At 45.6% G+C, this 15851-nt stretch overlaps 1 protein-coding gene across 1 annotated transcript in view; it reads left to right on the forward strand.

Annotated features, from left to right (window-relative positions):
• The window catches only part of SUCLG2 (succinate-CoA ligase GDP-forming beta subunit), a 274022-nt gene that overhangs the window by 149498 nt on the left and 108673 nt on the right, over positions 1-15851 (forward strand). The window contains exon 8 of the mRNA XM_030206066.1: positions 11767-11928. Coding sequence (XP_030061926.1) covers positions 11767-11928 — 162 coding nt within the window. The remainder of the gene's footprint in view (positions 1-11766; positions 11929-15851) is intronic.

Raw genomic sequence — 15851 nt, forward strand, 5'->3', positions numbered from 1 at the left:
TCAACTGCCCGTCGCACTTGGATGCCCTTCACCCATACTCAAAAAAAAAAAAAAAAAAAAAAAAAGGCGTCCCTGACGAGCACTTGGAAGTTTTCACCTTGACTTGTGTTTTTTTAAGGTTGTAGACAGCTGTTATACATGCAGCTTGTCTGTGTGTATGAAGCCATCTTTGGCATGCACAGAGCAGCCATGCATAACGCTTGGCTGTTCTGCATTGGCTTCCCCTCCTTAGGAAAGGAAATCGTGTGCAAATGAGCTAACAGCGAGTAGCTCATTTGCATGCGATTTCCTTCAAGCATGCCCGGTCCTTTCTGAATTGCTAAGGGATCAGTAAGGGAAGGACTTTTTCCATTCAGTTAATGCATCAGTTAGTCCACTGCAGTGCCCCCTAGGGTGTCTGGTTGGTGTCCTGGCATGTCAGGGGGGCCAGTGCACTATGAATACTGGCTCCTCCCACGACCAAATGAGTTGGATTTGGTCGTTTTTGAGATGGGCATCCTCGGTTTCCATTATCGCCGAAAACCGGGGAAGACCCATCTCTAAGGTCGACCTAAATGTTGAGATTTGGGCGTCCCAGACCGTATTATCGAAACGAAAGATGGCCGCCCATCTTGTTTCGATAATACAGGTTTCCCCGCCCCTTCGCGGGGACGTCCTGAGAGGATGCCCTCAGGAAAACTTGGGCGGGGCATTCGATTATGCCCCTCCACGTGTATTATATCACATGCATTGTTGATTTAATCTTGAATTGAGAATGAATGTGACTGTTGGGCAGACTGGATGGACCATTCAGGTCTTTATCTGCTATCACTTACTGTGTTACTATATTACTATAAAATAAGACAGGAAGGCACCTATTTTTTTTTTTTACCTATAAACCTCAGTACCATGTTATAAAATTACCCTTTTAAAGTATGCAGTGTGCAAATATAGTGTGAGGGAAAAGTATAGTGAGTTATGAAATGAGAAATATATTACTATCTGCACTGCTAATAACTGTATATCAACTGCAATTATATCGTGTTACGCCTCTAATACAAAGCAATTACAGTAAAACAAATCACTTCTATCGACTGAATTGTTTGTCCATCTGCCTGGAACAATGGGCTAATTGTGTTTTGCTAAGAACATCTGAAATATAGAAATTGTTTCTTTAAAGCTGAATTTAGCTACATTTCAGCCTTTTTTTCTTTTAACAGTTAAACCTACTGTGTGATGAGAAATCCGCAATAATGTTACTACCACTCATGGGTAGCTTCTCTTGATTTCTAATACTTCAGGTGCTCGTTTTTAATAAGGTAGAATTCCTGTTTTGCTAATAGATTTTGGTTGCAGTGTTGCGAAACTCAAAACAGTGCAGGTACTGCTTGGTGGTTAATTATTTCTGTGTGTGTGAGGAGGCTGGTTATACGCAAACCATTTTATTTTCTTTTTAGGTCAAAGTTTCTCATTCCAAACCTCAGACACCCACCTAGCCTCTCTGATTTTCAGAGTACTCATATTGAATATGCACAAGATAAGTTTTGCATGGAAAGATATCATACGTGTACATTGTGCATAGCTTGAACATAGTAATCCTTGAAGACTAGGGAGGTTGATATTAAGGCAAGAGAGACTTCTAACTAGTCAAACCACACTGACTGGGCTTGGAGCAGATACTCAGTCGCTCTTAACTGGAGAGTGCCACTCTCTGGTTAGTATCGATACTAAAAGAGGCAGGTATGATCCACAGATTACGGTAGCGAAGTAGAGCACACTGTTATTAAAATAGCAAAACGTGACCATGTTTCGCCTATTGCAGGCTGCTTCAGGGGCAACAACTAAATAGCTGTTCATTGTTGAGGAGTGCCGTGGCTGTCATCACTTGCCAGAATTCTTTGCTCTTACTAAGGGAACATGTACTTTCAGAGTCCCCTTTAGTCGCTGCCCCTGAAGCAGCCTGCAATAGGCGAAACATGTCCATGTTGATTTATTTTAATAAGTGTGCTCTACTTTGGGGCTCATTTTCAAAAGAGAAAAATGTTCAAAAACTGGCAGACGTTTTTTCTTGCAATAATGTCCAAATCACTATTTTTGAAACTCGTTTTTTAGACATTTTTCTATGCAGTTCATCTGCAGTGCATCCAAATCACAAGGTGGGGGGCATGTTAAGGGCGGGATTTGTGCATTCCTAACACTTGTATGTTTTTCTGCCATAATGGATCAAAACAAAAAAGTCCAGGGCTAAAAGTTGGGCTTCCCGCTGCTCTATAGTTTCCCACATTCATTTTGAGCCTCTCTATGGCTTCGTTTGATAACCCTTTTGTCCTTGAATGTTTCATTGTATGGAAATTGCTATTTTCTGCTAGTTTAGTGAAGCCCGCTAGATATTTAAATGTCTATCTTAGCTTCCCTTTCCTTTTATTGTTCTAGAGCAGAACCCCTAAAATATTTTTTCATACACCGAGGAACCCTCAGTTTATATAAACATATACATATAAATACAAAACAAATTCTGTAATCTAGTTTCTCAAGGAACCCCTGAAGAGAGAGTTCAAGGGTCGCAGTTTGGGAATCACTGTTTTAGAGAGTTTACCTGGCTCTTTAAGGTCTCTGTATATTGTTGTATTTCAGGACATCCATTTGGTGGGCCACTTTTGTTTTTTTGTTTTTTTTCATTCTGTCCCTTCTGGAAGAGTTTTGTTCCGAGCATGCCATACTGTAACCTGTGAGATTGTAAAGGGTCTAATACTGCTGCTACTACTACTACTAATCATTTCTATAGCGCTATAAGACGTACGTAGAGCTATACATTTGAACATGAAGAGACAGTCCCTGCTCGAAAGAGCTTACAATCTAATTAGGACAGACAAACAGGACAAATAAGAGATAGGGAATTACTAAGGTGGGAATGAAAATTATGGGTACTGAACAAGTGAGTAAGGGTTAGGAGCTAAAAGCAGCATCAAAAAGGTGGGCTTTTAGCCTAGATTTGAAGACGGCCAGAAATTGAGCTTAACGTATTGGACCAAGGAGTCTATCCCAGGCATATGGTGCAGCAAGATAAAAGGAACGGAGTCTGGAGTTAGCAGTGGAGGAGAAGAGTGCAGATGACAGAGATTTACCCAGTGAACGGAGTTCCCGGGTAGGAGTGTAGGGAGAGATGAGAATGGAGAGGTACTGAGGAGCTGCAGAGTGAATGCACTTGTAAGTCAATAAGAGGAGTTTGAACTGTATGCGGAAATGGATAGGGAGCCAGTGAAGTGACTTGAGGAGAGAGGGTAATATGAGCATAACGACACTGGCGGTATATAAGTCGTGCAGCAAAATTTTGAACTGATTGAAGAGGAGAGAGATGGCTAAGTGGGAGACCTGTGAGAAGCAAGTTGCAATAGTCTAGGCGAAAGGTGATAAGAGTGTGGATAAGGGTTCTGGTAGTGTTCTGATGGATTTTGAAATACTTCCTTTCCTTGTCATCAAGCAGATGCAGCCATTACAGATGGATTGTGTCCATCAACCAGCAGAGGGAGATAGAGAGCACACTTTTTTCAGTGCCTCATACCAGCTTGCTCCACTGCCTCTCTTCAGTATTCTCTATCTCCCCTAGCAGAGTGGCTGCAGCTTCTTCGAGCTCCATCTAAAATCTGCCTGGAGGTTGCTCCTGTGCTTTTGCCAGTTGTTAGCAGGGGTGTTGGAGGCTATAGCAGCTTCACTTTAAAGGCACATAGGTTCGCCCTTTCCCTGCCTTACCCATACCTCCGTGGATGTGGACACATTGCTTAGCTTTCCCTGTCCTTCCCCACCAACAGTGGATGCAGGCAGATAGGTTCGCCCTTTCCCTGCCTTTCCCACTCACTTGAGCCTCCGGAGTTCTATTTACCTCTGCTTTCCTCACAGCGTTTAAAAAAAAAAAAAAAAAGTTGCATCGCGCTTTGGCACTTAGACGCTGGAACAGAGGTTTTTCCTTGCCTTTTTCTGTGGGACCGGAGCTGTGATACTCGGTCCAGTGAGTTAAGAGTGTTTTCTGACTCCTCCGGGTTGGGCCCGCAATTGGGGTGATTTTGGCGGGAACCGCCATTTTGAATTTTACCGCCGTTTTCGGCGATGGCTGCGGAGACAGTAAAGCGCTGTTCCAAGTGTGGCAAGCGCAGATCAGCAGCGGGGCTCTGTAAATCGTGCTGTACAGACGTTAGAGCCAGCCCGAGCATGGCGAGTGACGATTCTTCGTGCTCTGAGCTGGCAGCGGGCGCCATTTTGAATTTACCACATGGCGCGACGTCCGCTGAGACGGAGAGTCCTGAGCCCGGGGAGAGGCCTCGGAGTGAGGCTGATATGGGAGCTACTAGCCCCGGCAGAGATCCGGGTGCCCAGGGTGAGTTTTTCTCCCCTGATTTTGTCTTATTAATGCATAAAGCATACATGCTTAAAAGAGCTCTCCCACAAAGCCCGGCACAGGCCTCTTCTAATGCCCCCCCCCCCCCCCCCCCCGGTGGATTCTAGCCTGGGTATGCCCTCTGAGGCGTTATTCCCTGATAATTGGCAGAATATGAAGCGCAGAAGGGCTCATTCCCCTTCAGAGAGTGCTGCACCTCCTTCCCCGCCCCCCCCCCCCCCCGGTGGTCGGGCTGCGAGGATTCGGAGGACTCTGGCAGGCCTTCATGGTCTGAGGAGCCAGAGTCTGGTGCAGAAGTGACTCAGGATCTGGACGATCCCTCCGCGGTGAGGATTTTCCACCGTGATGAGCTGCCAGCACTTATTTCTGATGCCCTGCAGGCTCTCTCTATTGAGGACCCTGCCAGTGGCACAGCCTCCTCTGTGAATCCTAGGATGGCTAGTACCAAAAAGCCTGCTCGAGCCTTTCCTTTGCATGACTCCATCCAAGAGCTTATTTTGGCTCAATGGGCTGACCCCGAGGGACCTTTGAAAGTTTCCAGGGCTATGGGGCAATTATACTCTCTGAGTGAGGAGCATATGGCTCGCTTTGCTATGCCTAAAGTGGATGCCCTAGTCACAGCTGTGACAAAGAGAACTACCCTCCCTGTTGAAGGAGGTGTTGCTCTGAAGGATATTCAAGACCGTAGACTGGAATCAGCACTTAAACGGTCATTTGAAATTGCAGGTCTCACTATTCGGGCATCTGCATGCAGTTGTTATGCTGCTAGAGCCTGCCTGGCTTGGTTGCAACAGGCAGTGGAACAGCCCGGTGATGGAGCGGAGCCCTTTTCAGATGTGGCTCCGCGGATGGAGTCGGCCTTGTCCTTTCTTGCTGACGCCCTTTATGATATTGTCAGAGCTTCGGCTAAACACATGGCATTAGCAGTGGCGGCTCGCCGTCTTCTTTGGCTACGGCATTGGGCAGCGGACATGGCCCCTAAGCAAAGGTTGGTGAAGTTGCCCTTTCAAAGCTTCTCCTGTTTGGTGAGGAGTTGGAGAAAATTGTGAAGGGCCTGGGTGAGGCTAAACCCCAGCGCTTGCCCGAAGATAGGCCTCGGCCTTCCTCTAAGGGTGCGGCGGTCCACTCCTCTTACAGACCTCGCTTCCGTGAAGCTCGAAGGTACCGCCCGGGGCATTCTGCTGGGTTCACTTCTCGTGCCCGTTTTCAGCAGAGGAACTCCTTTCGCTCGGACAAACATTCCACAGCCACTGGCTCAAGGCCTGGAGTTCAGGGGCGGCCCTCTCCTCGAGTCCTGTCATCGAAGGACGTCTTTCCCTCTTTGCCGAGGAGTGGGCCAACATTTCCTCAGATCAGTGGGTCTTGGACCTGATCAGAGACGGTTACAGAATAGAATTCGATGCCCCTGTAAGAGACGTGTTTGTGGAGTCCCGATGCGGTTCTACCGCCAAATGGGCGGTGGTAGAGGAGACTTTACAAGGTCTGATTCAGATAGGGGCCGTGTCCCCGGTACCTCCCGCTGAACACGGCTGCGGCCGCTACTCCATCTACTTTGTGGTGCCGCGAAAAGGAGGGTCTTTTCGCCCTATTCTGGACTTAAAAGAATTAAACAAGTCCCTGAGAGTGCGGCATTTTCACATGGAAACCCTGCGCTCCGTCATTGCGGCGGTACAGCCAGGAGAGTTTCTCACCACTCTGGACCTGAAAGAAGTTTACTTGCACATTCCAATTTGTCCCCCGCACCAGACGTTTCTGAGGTTTGCGATGATGGGAAAGCATTTCCAGTTCCGGGCCTTGCCTTTTGGCCTCGCCACAGCTCCCCGCACCATTTCGAAGGTTATGGTGGTAGTAGCTGCCTTTCTAAGGCGAGAGGGTATTCGGGTTCAGCCGTACCTTGACGACTGGCTCATTCGAGCAAACTCTGCTGCAGAGAGTCGGCATGTAACAGCCAGAGTGGTTTCAGTACTTCAATCTCTGGGCTGGGTCGTCAATTTGGCCAAAAGTCACCTGACCCCCTCGCAGTCTCTAGAATATTTGGGGGCCAGGTTCGAGACAGCCTCGGGGTATGTGTACCTACCCGAGCAAAGGCGGTGCAAGCTTCAGAATCAGGTCCGTCTGCTCCTGAGGATGCCCCGCCCACGAGCTTGGGACATTGTCCAGCTGCTTGGATCGATGACGGCCACCATGGAACTGGTGCCCTGGGCGAGAGCGCACCTGAGACCTCTACAGTATGCTCTACTCCAAAGTTGGTCTCCAGTATCTCAGGATTACCAATGCAGACTCTCTTGGCTCCCTGCGGCCCGACTCAGCATGGAGTGGTGGCTCTCAGACAGCATGCTGCTGCGAGGAATGCCGCTGGCGCTCCCCGATTGGTGCCTAGTGGTGATAGATGCCAGTCTGAAAGGCTGGGGCGCACATTGCAAGGGGAAGCATGCCCAGGGTCTATGGACACCCGAGGAGTTGGAGTGGTCCATCAACCGCCTAGAGTTGAAAGCGGTGTTTCAGGCGATTCTGGCCTTTCAAGTGACCCTGGAAGGATTGGCTGTCAGAGTGATGTCAGACAACACGACAGCAGTGGCCTACATAAATCGACAAGGCGGCACTCAGTGTAGAGCTCTAGCCGCGCAGGCCGAACAAATTTGCCACTGGGCTGAGCTGCATCTACAGTTTCTGTCGGCAGCTCACATTGCAGGTCAGAGCAACGTGCAAGCCGATTATCTAAGCAGGCATCAGATTGATCCAGCGGAGTGGGAACTTGCAGACGAAGTGTTCCTGCAGATATGTGCCAAGTGGGGCAAGCCCGTGATGAATCTAATGGCGACAAGCTCCAATGCCAAAGTCCCGTGCTTCTTCAGCAGACGGAGAGATCCTCGCGCGGCGGGGTTGGATGCCTTGGCTCAACCCTGGCCTCCGGGCCTACTGAATGTGTTCCCTCCGTGGCCCTTGATAGGGCGAGTGCTCCTGCGGATTCGGCTGCATCCAGGAGAAGTGGTTCTCGTCGCCCCGGATTGGCCCAGGAGGCCTTGGTATGCGGACCTCCGACAGATGCTCGTAGAGGATCCCCTTCAGTTACCTCTGGTTCCCAACCTGTTGTCACAGGGTCCGGTGACCATGGAGGACGCCGGCAGATTTGGTCTTATGGCCTGGCGATTGAGAGGGTGCAATTGAGAGGCAGAGGCTATTCCAATAAAGTAATTACCACTCTCCTGCAAGCCCGCAAGCGTTCCACTTCCATGGCTTATGCCAGGATTTGGCGCCAGTTTGAAGTCTGGTGTGCTTCCAGAGAGATCACACCTCTGCAGGCTCCTGTCTCGCCGATTCTGGACTTTTTGCAGGATGGTGTACAAAAAGGCTTGGCCTATAATTCCCTGGGGGTGCAAGTGGCAGCATTGGCCTCCCTGTGTGGCAAGGTTGAAGGCGTGTCTTTAGCTGCTCATCTGGATGTGGCACGGTTTCTTAGAGGGGTGCTTCGGCTCCGTCCTCCCGTGCGTGCACCTTGTCCAGCTTGGAACCTGGGGCTAGTGCTGAAGGCCCTTCAGGGTGCTCCCTTTGAACCGCTTCGGCGTGCTTCAGAGAAAGATTTGACACTGAAGGCCGTCTTGTTAGTGGCCATTACTTCGGCGAGACAGGTGTCAGAGCTCCAGGCGCTGTCCTGTAGAGACCCATTTCTGCAATTTTCAGAGTCCGGAGTCACGGTTCGGACCGTGCCTTCCTTTATGCATAAGGTGGTTTCAGCCTTTCACCTAAACCAACCTATTTTCTTGCCCTCTTTTTCAGAGGAAGAGTTTCCAGAATCTTTTGGGCAGCTGCACCTTTTGGATGTGCGCAGGACTCTGCTGCAGTATCTGCGAGTTACTAACTCTTTCAGGACCTCTGATCATCTGTTTGTTTTGCTATCAGGTCCTCGCAGAGGGTCTTCCGCGTCTAAAGCCACTATTGCCCGCTGGCTTAAAGAAGCTATCTTTTTAGCTTATTTGCTTGCCGGCCGGCCTCCGCCTGATGCCTTTAAGGCGCATTCCAGTAGAGGAATTTCCTCTTCTTGGGCTGAAACTGGAGCACTCTCTCTTCAAGAGATTTGTAGTGCAGCAACATGGGCTTCTAAGCTCTCTTTTGCCCGACATTACAGGCTGGATGTGGCTGCCAGGAGGGGCGCACATTTTGGAGCGCAAGTGCTGGCGCGTGGTGTGGCTTGTTCCCAGCCTATCTAGGGATTGCTTTGATACATCCCATCTGTAATGGCTGCATCTGCTTGATGACTAGGAAAGGAAAATTAGGTTCTTACCGTGATAATTTTCTTTCCTTTAGTCATAGCAGATGCAGCAATGTTCCCTCCCTGTCTGATGCTATCTGCTGTAAATCTATTTCAGATTCTGTTCGTGTTTCCTGGAGATTCCGTCCTTGGGAGAAAGTCGGAAAACAGTCTTCAGGATTCTTGTTCAATTAAAGGAGGATGACTTAATTCCCTCCAGTTTCATGTTTTGGAGGATGAGTTTATTCCCTCCGGGAGGATGAGTTTATTCCCTCCAGTTATGTCTCAGTGGAGGATGAGTTTATGCCCTCTGGGAGGATGTTTCATTCTCTCCATTCTGAGTTAATGCCCTTTGTTGTAGGGCCATCGTTCGCTGTGAGGAAAGCTTATGTTATTCCCATTGCGGTTTGCCATACTGCTTTGGAAGCTTCAAATACTGAAGAGAGGCAGTGGAGCAAGCTGGTATGAGGCACTGAAAAAAAGTGTGCTCTCTATCTCCCTCTGCTGGTTGATGGACACAACCCATCTGTAATGGCTGCATCTGCTATGACTAAAGGAAAGAAAATTATCACGGTAAGAACATAATTTTCCCTTCTGTAGCTTACAGTGTTTTTGTACCTGGGGAAATGAAGGGTTAAATGATTTGCCCAGTGTCACAAGGAGCTACAGTGGGAATGGAACCCAGTTCCCCGGGTTCTCAGCCCACTTCGACAATTTGGTAGCCTCCTGTTGCATTCTTGCCTCTCCTGTATTCTCAGTCTGGTTAGCAAAATGAGGAACATTTTTAGCGCTGTCCATTGCGAGAGAAACCCTCCATGAACTGGTTCACAGTGGCTGTGTTTGATCCGTGCTTAGAAGAAAAATTCATTTCTGTAATCTTTCAAGCATGTAACAGTGTGGTTTTGATGATGAAAATTGTTCTATAAATATTAATAGGTGTTTCTGCTGCTGTTTGGTGCACTGCGTGGCCTTTGTTAAAGATGAGTGTTTCATAAGAAATGAAAAATATTCCATTAATGCAACATGATCCATTTTCAAACCTGTGGTAATTTTAGGGGTAGGAATAACTCAGAACTTGGTATGTACCGGTACTTATGTATTTATTTATTTATTTATTTATTTATTTATTTATTTGATAGATTTATTTCATACCAGTTTTAAACACTTCCCTTGGCAGATTACAAGCAAATTATACAGCTTTCATTTGCAATTAACGCACATCAAAACAAAGGTGAAAAATGAGAATGAACAGGTATGACAGCATTAAGTACAGAAATAAATCAGAAACAGAAGCTTAATAGGGTATCTCAAAGGTCTTTGGTAAGACATTAACCTTTTTCTGAAAGCTTAGATTGTTGGGTTCAGAAGTATCGGGGAGGAGATCAATCTAATGATAGAGCCAACTACAGAAAAATCTGTCGAGTCTTCATCAGTCAAAGCTTTTTGATTAAGGGGGACACAAGTTGGACTTTTTCTGTTGGTGCTGATTTTAAATACCTCTGGTTTGTTTTCCTTCTGTGGATGATGGTTTATTGCAATACAGTTGGTATAGAATTGTTGGCAGTGTAACAAAATCCATAAATAATACTTTGGTGGATTATTTTTTTCATAGCTATGCAGCCTTTGCTTATGCTGAGTATAAAGCTTATTTAGCATCTGCCCTTTCATTTCTAGGCATAAAAGCCCGTTTTAATTTTTTATTTATGAAATTGTTAAATCTACAAACAAACTTAATTACGCTTGTACGGAAAAGTAATACTGTTAGCATAGAATATAAAGACATTCTTGAGAAGGATTGCTCAATTGTAGGATCCAAGATTTAAATTTGGAGGTTAATAATGTAAAAAATATTATAATCATCATAGGAAGAGAGACCTGACTATCAAAGACATAACTGCAATCTAGACTAGATAACAATAACTTCCTTCCTGTATATATAAGATGAAATACCGATCTGTTTGGTTGCCAAAAAAGCGGTAAGCAGAGCAGGTTTGAAGAAATCATACATCCAGGATTGAAATCGAGCTTCACGCTTACACAGTAACACAATAAATGACAGCAGATAAAGACCTGTACAGTCCATCCAGTATGCCCAACAAAGTGACCAGAACCACGGTCATCATTCTATGTAGATCCCAGTCAACATGTGCTCAAATGCTGGTTGTCAAGTCTCTACCATGCCAACCATATAGGCAGCCAAACATGATGCAATCTTGGTTATAACCGCATATCATCCCCCATGTTTTACTGACATTATTCAACTTACCAGTCAAGATGTCTTCCCCGCACAGCATGGATATATCTGCGAGAATATCTTAAGAACAATGTAACTCCAAACTGAAGTTCTCCTGGTCTTAACATAATCAGTTTTCTCCTACATCCCTGAGTGTCTCAAGAGATGTCAGGAAATACTCTAATTTTCATTCCATGAAAAAATTCATCTCTTTGTCTAAAAAATAAATTCAACAACCACCTCTTGTCTGGAGATAATGCTACCTTTGCAATTAAAGTGGAGCTAGTCAAAGATTCATTATCCAGTGTCTCCAAGATAGCGGAACTATCCAGAGGAGTGTCAAGACCCTTCTGGAGCTTGCCAGGGGTCATTGGTAGAGCTGTGCAAATGAGGAGCATGCACAGCTTGTGTGTTAAGAGAGGACTTTGACCTCTTATTCTTCGTATGCGTGCATTCATTCAGTTATGTTACAAGCATACAACTGGAAATTTCAGTTAATACATAGATTTTTGTACACAGAAATGAAGAGAATTATAATTCTAAAATTTCATATTAAAGGAGATGACTCTGAAATATCCTGTGTATATGTATGGCATTGTGAAATCTATAAAGGGCTTGTGCAACTGCAGGAGGTAGACTTTTGATTTTCTTCCACCTTCGTCATCCCTCCTGGGTACTGGTCTCTGAAGAACTGAATCCTCTTTTATAAAGTGTTGCTCTTTAGACCCTTTCAGTGAAGATATTGTTATAGTAAAGTACTTGCATATTTCAGAAGCTGTAAATTATTTTTTTCCCATTGAGTTCTTTTAATGTGCCCTTGACCTTTCCCTTAATATCTTGTTCTGTCAGTTCTTTAGAACAACAAGAAAATGTTATGTTACAGCTTAATAAATATTACATTTTTTTTCACAGTTGTCTGCTTTGATGCAAAAATAAACTTTGACGACAATGCTGAGTTTAGACAAAAAGAGATATTTGCCTTGGATGATACATCGGAGAATGATCCTATGGAAACTAAAGCTGCCAACTATGACTTGAAGTACATCGGCATGGATGGAAATATTGCCTGCTTTGGTAGAGAAATACATTTTGATGATTAAAAATTAATATTTATGTAAAGTAAAATAGATACAGCCCAGCAGAATCACAGAGAATGTGTTTGTAGTCAAGTTCCTCTACAGTACACAAAGCTCTGCAGCTTTTTTCTCTAGTTTCACATTGGATAAGTTGGGAAAATGCATTTTCCACGCGTTTCTCCTTCTCATGCAACCTGTTTCTCTCACAAGCCACCTTGTCCAGTCACCAGTCCAGAGGACCAAGAAGCTCCCCCCCCCCCCCCCCCTTACAAACCACAGCCCCCCTGAGCCTCGGTAAACCCTCCCCAGTCCCAGCATGAAAAGCCCTGGTGCTCTAGCGGCCTCTTCAGGGGCAGGAAAGAATCCTACTCTTTTCTACCCACTGCTGCTACTCTGCCCGGCGCCACTGTATTTTCAAAACGGCTGCTGAGACTTCCCACCAACTGCTGAGACCTGCGAGACTACCACAGGAAGTCTGGACAGCCATTTTGAAAATGCGGCAACACCGGGCAGAGCAGCAGCAAACAGGAAAGAGCAAGGGTGGGACAACTGTGTGCGTATGGGGGGGGGGGCAATAACCTTTACTGCCTGGGGGCCCAGAACTGTCAGTCTGCCCCTGCCAGTCACTCAAGCCACTGGGTTGATGTGCTGAGCCAGAACCTGAGGACCCACTGCTACCTGGGAAATATATGATGGGGTGGGGGGAAGCAAACTCATACAACAGCATGACATGGGGGAAATGGAGATTTAGGCCTCTTCATTGGGCATCGTATCATGTTACATTTTTTTCACAGTTGTCTGCTTAGATACAAAAATAAACTTTGCCGACCATGAGTTTACACAAGAAGAGATATTTGCCATGAATGAAAGTGAAGCTGCCAATTATGACTTAAAGTACAAAAATATGCTCTCAGAATAACGTTTTACTCCTACTGTTTGGCAAATAAGACAAGCAGGGTGGATTTGAGTGCTGAGAGTAATCTCTTCAGTGGAACTCTCTTGAAACGTTAAATCAACACTGTGAGACCCAGCACCAGTCTTGCATACAGCCTGCTGGTTCCCTGCTCACTAGCTCTTTTTGTGAAATATGAGAAAAAAATATATTCTGCTCAATATTCATGCAGTGGCAGGCATGCCATTTCTTGTGACCAGCATTCAATATCTTGAGTTTTTGAACATTGTCTAGCACATGACCAGTTAAGCCGATATTCGGACTTAACCGGCAATGGCTTAGCGGGCAAAGATAGGCCTGCTTTTTATGTGGCCTTGGCCACTAAGCCTGGCTGGTTAAGTTCCAAATATCGGGACTTACTAATCATGCCCCTGAAATGCCCCCAACATCACTGGCTTTATTTTCAGCGCTAACCTGGTATTTTCAGCAGCAATAACCGGTTAAATGCTGATGAACATGACGGGTTATCCTCCAATATGTGAGTTAACCGGTCAGGAGCCATCCAAGGCCAGTTAGCTCTCACTGAATGTCAGCCAATACTGTCATGATTAGATAAACCCAAAACCACCTTCACAGAACATCTGGTGATGGAGTCTCAGGAAAATTTTACAACCAAAAATTCCTAGATGTTAAAGAATTTTCGAACTCTTCAAGTTTATGATGAACAAATACAATATCCTTAATTGCTGAGGCTGTTGTAGATTGTAGGGAAAGAAGTGAGGTTCCACTTTGAAAACGTGCTTTTCCACAGAGGAAACATTATCAGCCAATTTCTTGAATTTTGTAACTTTTTCCAGTGAAAAATTCACCATTGAGAAATAAGATATTTTACTTATTTAATTTCAAGAGTCTGTGGTTCTCATAATCAATTAATTTATTGGTACAGAGATTTCAGTTTTGTAGCATTTGCCATAAAAATAAGATTTGTAGCTCTTTAAACCTTTATATCCAGAATCGTAACATTTTTCACTCTGACAATTTCCAATTCAGCGTGACAGACAGCTACAATAAATCAGCATATTTTCCACAAAGGAAGTAATTGTAGGATTTGAGAAGTCTTCCATCCCACCTTCCTCAACGTTTTGCACCTTTAAACTAAATTTAAGTATGAAAGGTAATGCTTGAAACCTTTAAGCGCAAGGCAGCAGCCCTTGTCGGCGATAATTGTTCTGCATCTGCTTTCTCTTTGCTGTCATCACTTATCTGTCATCCCACTTTCTCCTTAATTGTTTGATATGCAGAAGTGTGACTTGCTGTAAATTAGACGAGAAAGAGGCACCTAAACACACTAGAGAATGAAGGTTCCTTCAGCCAGTACCCTTGGTGGTTAGACTTACTTGCTGCTTCACTTAGGGGTCCTTTATACAAAGGCACATTAGCATTTTTAGTCCACGCTAATGATTAACGCGTGTTAAATGCTAGAGATGCCCATAGGAATATACGGGCGTCTCTGGCGTTTAACACACACTTATTTTTTAGCACATGCTAAAGATGCTAGTGCACCTTCGTAAAAGGACCTCTAAGGCCCCGATGATCAAATCTCCCACGCTCTTCCGAACGCTAATAGCCCGCAAATTTATCCGCGCTATTAGTTTTCATTATCAAAGAGACTTCTGAACACACATTCAAAAGCCCCGACCTGCCAAACAAGTGCGGGAGGATTTGCTCAGGCACAATCCTCCCACACTTCTACCTCATGATCAGAGAGAATTGTGTGCTTAAATTTGCATACAATTATCTCTGATCATAGGTGCAGTAAAGCCCCCACGCTGTTCCAGCGCTATTTTTAGAGCTCTGTTTGGAACAGCGCGGGGCTTTTGATCATCTGCCCATAAGGTACGGGTGGTTGGGCAGGAAGGGGGAGGGGCACGGGGTCATATGGAGGGGGGGTGGGGTTGCCACTGGTAAAGAAGCTTTTATGGTTGGAGGAGATGTATTGGGGGGGGGGGGGGCGCAGTTTCATTTACGGTTTTCATTTCTACTGAAATGGAGCAGCCAGTCATGATTGCAGATTCGATTTCAGGAAAAACCGAAGAGCCTGGGGTCAGTCAGGCTCTAACTCAGATAGCTGCCCAGTTAACAAAGGCCTAATAGAACTAAAAAATGAACTTGCGGAGCTACTGTTAGAAATATGCAATCTGTCCCTAAAATCGAGTGTAGTACCGGAAGACTGGAGGGTAGCCAATGTTACTCCGATTTTTAAGAAGGGTTCCAGAGGAGATCCGGGAAATTATAGACCGGTGAGTCTGACGTCGGTGCCGGGCAAGATGGTGGAGGCTATTATTAAGAATAAAATTGCAGAGCATATACAAAAACATGGACTGATGAGACAAAGTCAGCACGGATTTAGTGAAGGGAAGTCTTGCCTCACCAATCTAATGCATTTTTTTGAGGGGGTAAGCAAACATGTGGACAATGGGGAGCCGGTTGATATTGTATATCTGGATTTTCAGAAGGCGTTTGACAAAGTGCCGCACGAAAGACTCCTGAAGAAATTGCAGAGTCATGGAATCGGAGGTAGGGTATTATTATGGATTAAGAACTGGTTGAAAGATAGGAAGCAGAGAGTAGGATTGCGTGGCCAGTATTCTCAGTGGAGGAGGGTAGTTAGTGGGGTCCCGCAGGGGTCTGTGCTGGGTCCGTTGCTTTTTAATGTATTTATAAATGACCTAGAGATGGGAATAACTAGTGAGGTAATTAAATTCGCCGATGACACAAAATTATTCAGGGTCGTCAAGTCGCAGGAGGAATGTGAACGATTACAGGAGGACCTTGCGAGACTGGGAGAATGGGCGTGCAAGTGGCAGATGAAGTTCAATGTTGACAAGTGCAAAGTGATGCATGTGGGTAAGAGGAACCCGAATTATAGCTACGTCTTGCAAGGTTCCGCGTTAGGAGTTACGGATCAAGAAAGGGATCTGGGTGTCGTCGTCGATGATACGCTGAAACCTTCTGCTCAGTGTGCTGCT

The sequence above is a fragment of the Microcaecilia unicolor genome, chromosome 6 (assembly GCF_901765095.1).
Source record: "Microcaecilia unicolor chromosome 6, aMicUni1.1, whole genome shotgun sequence".
Lineage (NCBI taxonomy): Eukaryota > Metazoa > Chordata > Amphibia > Gymnophiona > Siphonopidae > Microcaecilia > Microcaecilia unicolor.